This window comes from Drosophila takahashii, chromosome 3R (assembly GCF_030179915.1).
Source record: "Drosophila takahashii strain IR98-3 E-12201 chromosome 3R, DtakHiC1v2, whole genome shotgun sequence".
Lineage (NCBI taxonomy): Eukaryota > Metazoa > Arthropoda > Insecta > Diptera > Drosophilidae > Drosophila > Drosophila takahashii.
In genome coordinates, this window is record NC_091681.1 from 38450637 (window position 1) to 38457112 (window position 6476).

At 38.9% G+C, this 6476-nt stretch overlaps 1 protein-coding gene across 2 annotated transcripts; it reads left to right on the top strand.

Annotated features, from left to right (window-relative positions):
- The first annotated feature begins 1746 nt into the window (after positions 1-1746).
- Positions 1747-5527, top strand: LOC108065735 (sodium-independent sulfate anion transporter). Of its 2 annotated transcripts, none has more exons than XM_017153869.3 (5): positions 1747-2326; positions 3108-3328; positions 3384-3705; positions 3766-3927; positions 4489-5527. In XM_017153869.3, exons 1-5 carry the CDS (start codon positions 1852-1854, stop codon positions 5190-5192), a joined length of 1884 nt encoding a protein of 627 aa, XP_017009358.2. In that variant the 5' UTR covers positions 1747-1851; the 3' UTR covers positions 5193-5527. The 2 variants fall into 2 exon arrangements, with proteins under 2 accessions (XP_017009358.2, XP_070073726.1); XM_070217625.1 differs by lacking the exon at positions 1747-2326 and adding an exon at positions 2726-2885.
- Positions 5528-6476: the final 949 nt, after the last annotated feature.

The window sequence follows — 6476 nt, forward strand, 5'->3', positions numbered from 1 at the left end:
GCTGCAATTCAGCCAGCAAAAGTCGACCCTCTACATAAATTCAAAACTTTTTACGCAAACGCATTTAGCGCTAATTGTTCGCCTGTATAAAGTATCCTTTTTCAATCGTTTGCATAACAAATCGCGAACCCAAATGGCGAATGAGTGAGTGTAAACTGTTCGCCGGACGACAATTTATTTAAATATTTCTGACACGCACTGCACAAATGGCCGGTTCTGATTAAAAACAGATTTGTTCAGATTGGTTTTATAATAACCTTGCCGCACAGACAATTGACGTTGTCAGGCTGTAACAGTAACAGTCGAGCTATGAATTGCAAATTGGTTCTGTAATCGCTAACAGACTTTATTTTAAATTATTTTATTTTTCCACAGACGATGGATGGTTTTCCACTTATTACAGGAATAATTTTCTTTGAAAATATATGTTTTAAACGTTCTAAATCAAAATACAAAAGAAGCGTAATTTAAAATATATTTTTCAATTTAATATTCGTTGTTCTGTTATAGAAAACTTATGACACACAACAAATGTGAACAAGTTTAAAGTCAATCAAACTTTTTTATTTTCATTTACATTAAAATTATGCTGGCATTTATTTGCCTTACCATTTCTTGGTGTCGCCCGACGCTTTGATAAAAATAATTTGCATACAACAATTTTTCTCGCTTCGCTTTCCGGAAAAGTTTGCCTTTTTACATTTGCATAACTCAACATCTAGACAAACAGAACTGGAAGGAGAGTGAAACCTAAGTGATAACATTAAAAGGGAAAGTCACGAAAAGCAAATATGAATCATTCGCCATGTGTGGCAAATGCGATGAAACAAACATTTTCGGGGCAAAGTAAAAATAATTTGCAAGAATAAATAATTATGCACGGAATTAAGGGGAAAGTTTGGTAGATAAACATTAATGGGATCCTGAAGCAAAGAGGAAGAATTTCCCAGTCTTTAAAAAAAATAAACATATTCAGTAACCGGAACTGAAATTAACAACAAGATAAATTCACTAGGAACTTTTTATGAATTAGTGTAAAATTAATTTGATATTTATTAACAAAATATAAATTAACCTGGGTTTTATCAAATTTATTCATTATCGCTTTTGCTATAGCTACACATTTATTTAACCTGATATATGGAGCCTACATAACTCAATCGGCAAATAAACAATTCACGTGCTAACATCTTCGCGATATCGTCAATTGTTATACTTTTTAGCACTTTTTTCTTAAATAAATATTAGCTTATTGTGATTTGTTTGAAATGCGTCTAGATGTGTTTTAAAGATCTGACAAGACTTGTATGGGCTATAAACCCCTTTTGAAAAGTAAGATTAAAGTCTTAGAAAATAAATAATTTCGAGTATCCTTTGTTTTTACACAATACACCCCGTCTTGACCCACTGGGTTAATAAACTATCCAAGTGTTAACACCTTCGCGATATCGTCAATTGTTACACGTCGAACGAGCAGACTTTTTGGCACATTTTTCCAGCGTCTAATCAAGATATTATCCAATTAACAGGTCCGAGATAATTGAGATGGCGTCAAAATGAACAATCCAACAAGGGGGTTTGAACTAGATATATTTTATTACAGCCCCCAAAAACACACCCATCCAGTGAGAGCGAGTAGTAAGTCGAGCGAGGCGCGAGAACCCAAGCAACCCAAAGTCACAATGCCAATTGAGGCTCTGATGTGTAAGGCAAACACAGTCCACAATCTGTGATGTGATGCGAGATCATTATCAGTGGGATGATCTCGGCCGGTGCTATCATTCGACAGTTGCGATTTGTGGCGCACAGACGTGTACGATTGACTAAAGTAGTCCTTATCTTAAACTAACGATGTATCCGCAACTGGAAACCGAAGCCGAGGCTCTGGAGAATGCCACGGCGCGGGCTCTTTTACCGGGTGCCATAAGTAAACCCGCCAGTGAGGCGGGAAAAGCTCCAAGGACGAGCAAATGGAAACGCCGCCTGCATCGCCACATTCCGGTCTTCCAATGGCTGCCGCTCTACACCACAGAATGGGGAATCGACGACTTTATAGCCGGCATTACTTTGGGACTCACAATCATTCCCGAGAGCATGGCCTGTGCTTTGTTGGCCGGTCTGCCGGCCCGATATGGTTTGTGTTCGGCCTTCATAGGCCCTCTGATCTATCTGCTCTTTGGCTCCATCGACAAGGTCATCATCGGACCCACTAGCCTGGTGGCTCTGGTCAGCGTCCAGTTTACCGTGGGACGACCCATCGAATTCGCCTTTCTGCTCACCTTTCTCAGCGGAATTGTGCAGATCATTATGGGCACTATGCGAATGGGTGAGTTTAAAAGCAGTGCAGGAAAAATATTAGACTTGACAGGAAAAAAACCGTTCTTTAAAATTACATAAAATATTAGCCAACATCAACCAGAAAATCGGTTGGACACATACCTACTTAATTTTCCAGGTAATTTGTAATGACGTTTTTTTTTTAAATCAGGAAGTCCAGAAGCACCAGAAAATATTAATTTATTTTTTATATACAAATATTCTTACGATATCAAGTTTTTCCCCAAGTGCATGGCGTCTAAGTATCAGCTGTATTACGTGTGATCTCACTGCTAAATTGACTTAAGTGCGACATGTGTTACTTCCCCCATGAACTTGGTCACAGTCCGAAGCCAATTGAATTGAAATAGATCCGCTTTAAAGCTCGCTTTAAGCACCTAATTGAGTGTGCTGCACGATAACTGTTATGCGGTTTGGTCGTGATTAGCACTATTTGGCTCAATTAACACTTCTTCGGATGAGATTCGATGTGTGTGGACTTGTATACGGAACTAGAATAGATCCGTGAAAACATTGAGTGGGTGTTTTGATAGGGCAAATAAATACAGGTGATTAAGCATCTTTCATTTCCGGAATTTGCAAATTTTATTTGTGTTTGGTCTCCAGAAAAAACCGGTATAAATTTGAAAGCTAAGATTGTTACTTAACTGTCCTTTATAATCCACTTATACAGATTTATTTTCCCCCTGATTGTAGAACAAATTATATAAACTATTTTAGTTATTATAAAAATGATCTATAAAAATAATTTTAAAAAATTAATTTTCCAGGTTTTATTTTCGAGTTTATATCCATGCCAGTGATTAAAGCTTTTTCCTCGGCCACTGCCATCCTGGTAATAGAATCTCAGCTTAAAGTCCTGCTGGGCATCAAGTACTTAGTGGCGGGTCTTCTAAACTCTGTTGGAATGCTGAGTTCCCGCATCGAAGAGTCCAATATGGCTGATCTCACGGTTGGCATTTGTGCCATTGTTTTTCTGCTTTTATTGGAGGTAAGTTTTAAATTAAAATCAATAGGATATATTTATAATCTTTTATTTTCTCCAGCTACTGGATCGTGTAGCAAACAATGAGAAGCGAAGCAAAATTTTAAGGATATGTTGTCGATACTTGTCCACCTCTAGAAATACTTTGATCGTACTCATCGCCGGAATTGTCTCCTATGTTTGGATTCACAAAAGTGGTCAAGTTCCCTATGCCCTCAGCAAGAATGCCCTGGCCACCCTGCCCAATTTCACAGTGCCCAGTTTGAATATCGTAACCCCTGAGCGTAGCTACAGTTTTTGGGAGGTGCTGAAGGAACTGAATATCGGCATTATAGTCATTCCAATTGTGGGCATACTCACGAACATATCGATTGGAAAATTAAGTGAGTACGAAAAGGAGAAAATAGTAAGTATATTTTATTTAATATTTATTTTATTTGCAGCTCCCAAGGGTTTGGTGGATACCAATCAGGAACTTCTCACCGTGGGCCTGTGCAATATGTTCGGATCCTGTGTGCAGGCGATGCCTTCGTCAGGGGCCTTCACCCGGTATGCCATCAGCACAGCCTGTGGACTCAGGACTCCAATGGCCAATCTGTATTTGGGTGAGTCCAGCGGAATGTAAAGGCATGAAGCCAGAAATCAATTTCATTACTGCTTTATAGACCGAGAAAAAATAATATTAAGTTTAAAATTAATTTAAAAATTATATTTTCTTTGGAATCCAACAATTCTTTTAATCTAAACATTATAAATAAATTTGGTTGATAAATTCAAAGAATTAAATTAAATTATATATTTTAGAAATTGTTACCAATGGTACCGGCATTTTTTAAACTATTAATTGTAGAAAATAATTTTAATTCCTCGCATTGTAAAATAATATTTTATTCAACCAAGATTGTTCTTTTTTTGCATAGATATTTTTATTACCTAATATTCGCCTTTAAATTGTTTTAAAATATTGTCTAAATATTTTTTAGAAGGTTCATTATTAAATGATTTAATAACGTATAGTTGACTTCTATTTCCTACAATTTAAATGTTTTTCCATATTTCTTGAGTACACACAAATTTTTAAGAATTGGCATTTCTTATATTCCTTGTGCTTTATTTTGCTTAACAATTACCCTACTAATTTCTCTGATTTTTTTCTCCCTGTGCAGGCATTATCGTGCTGCTGGCCCTGAGCTACCTGAGTCCGTACTTCAACTACATCCCGGAAGCGACGCTGGCGGCCATCCTGATATGCTCGATATTCACGCTGCTGGACTTCAGGCTGCCGATGCGATTGTGGCGCGACTCGAAGCGCGACTTTGCCACCTGGCTACTGTGCTTCTGCGTTTGCGTGCTCTTCGGCGTGGAGGTGGGCCTGTTCGTGAGCATTGTGGTGACCGCCCTGCACCTGCTCTACCTGTGGGCACGTCCCGAGATCCGTGTGAAGATTGAGCAGCTGGAGGAGATGCAGTACATCCGGGTGACGCCGGGCAACGGTGTCTACTTCCCGGCCATCAATTATCTGCGGGAGCGCGTCCTGAAGGCCTGCACCCAGGCGGACTTCAAGATTACCGTGGTGATCGATGGTCAGCGCATCAATGGGATGGACTACACGGCTGCCCAGGGTATATCGAAGCTATCGAGTGATCTGTGCCGCCAGGCAGATGCCTCCAGCTCTACGCTGCTGATCCTCTTCAGGTTTCCGGAGCACCTGCAACGGCTCATCGATCACACGGACAACCTGGTCTTCTGCGAGAGCGAGGGAAAAGTCAAAGAGTTTTTAACTCAAGAGTCTCTGCGTAATGGCTACATCAACCTGAAGGAGCACATCAGGGCCTCCATCGATTTGGGCTATAAAATCGACATCGATTAGGGATATACTCCAACTCCGCCCCCTAGTTAGCTGCTTGTGTTATTTATTTAAGTTTAGTTGGAGAAATTGTCGTCGTCGGTGGCTGCAAATGGAAATAAAAGTGAAGGAAAAGTGGAACAAATGCCTTGATGGCAGCAATTTATAAAATCCCCCCAAACCCAAGCCCAAGCCCAGCAAACCCGACAACTGACCTCTGGAGGAGTTGGAGATGGGGATGGGCAGAATAGATGCGGTGCCGCTGGCGACGCCGTCAATGATTGCCAAGCTAATGGATTTCTGTTTACTTTTTCACTTAGAGCGGGCGCCAAGGAGGAAAAGCAGCAGGAAAAGCTGGAAAAGCAGCAGCAGCAGCTGGAGCATAAGGAAAAAACAAGGTTTTGAAAAATAGCGCAAAAGAAATTAGAGAAAAGCGAAAGCGCACAACTAACTTTTCTAACCAAAAAAAAAAAGAAAAGAAAAAGAAAAAAAAAAGGTGCGCTGGAAAAAAAGGAAGAAAAACACAGTTGAAAAGAAACTGCAAGAAATTAAACTAAAATCCTAGCGTAAAGTGGATCAAACGCAGTAAAAACAAGCCATGGCATAAATTAAATTATTTAAGAACGAAAACCAACTACTCTTTCGGTAATAAAATGCGAATAAATAAAAACATTAAACGAGCATAGGAAATAGCTTAAACAAATAAGTTTTCGTACTGGTGGCGAATTTTAAATAATACTTGAGACTTTAACCAACAATGTATAATTAAAATGACATATTCTGGAAGAGTAGTTCATATTTATTAAGATTTCCCTTGAGTAAAATTGAAATACAAACTTTTTTATAGCTAAGAATACAAGTTTTACAAGTCAATTAAAATAAAAATGATAATGGTAACTACCGTAATCTTTATTATTTCATATTATTTTATGGAACTATCACAAAACTTAGACTTGTAAAATGATTTCTATATTTGTTAGTTTATTGAAAACAGTTTCCAAAAATTTTAACGCTGAACGGTCAGTTGATTTAATACAACTTATAGAGCATTAAAGGCTAAGCAGTAAAAGCCTCGCCAAGGCGATTTAATTAGGTAAGGTTAAGAGAACTAGAAAGAGACGGGCTTACGAAACGAGAGAGAGAGAGAGAGACAGCGCAGGCTAGTTAGACAGAGCAACTACGAGCGGAGCAAGTCGGGCTTCTGAGTAGATTTCCAGCACTTGAGGCGGTGTAAGTGAAAAGCGGGGCTTCCCCTTCTTAGCTGTTGTTGATTGCATTGGCAAACGAAGTGAGCAGATTTAATGAAAT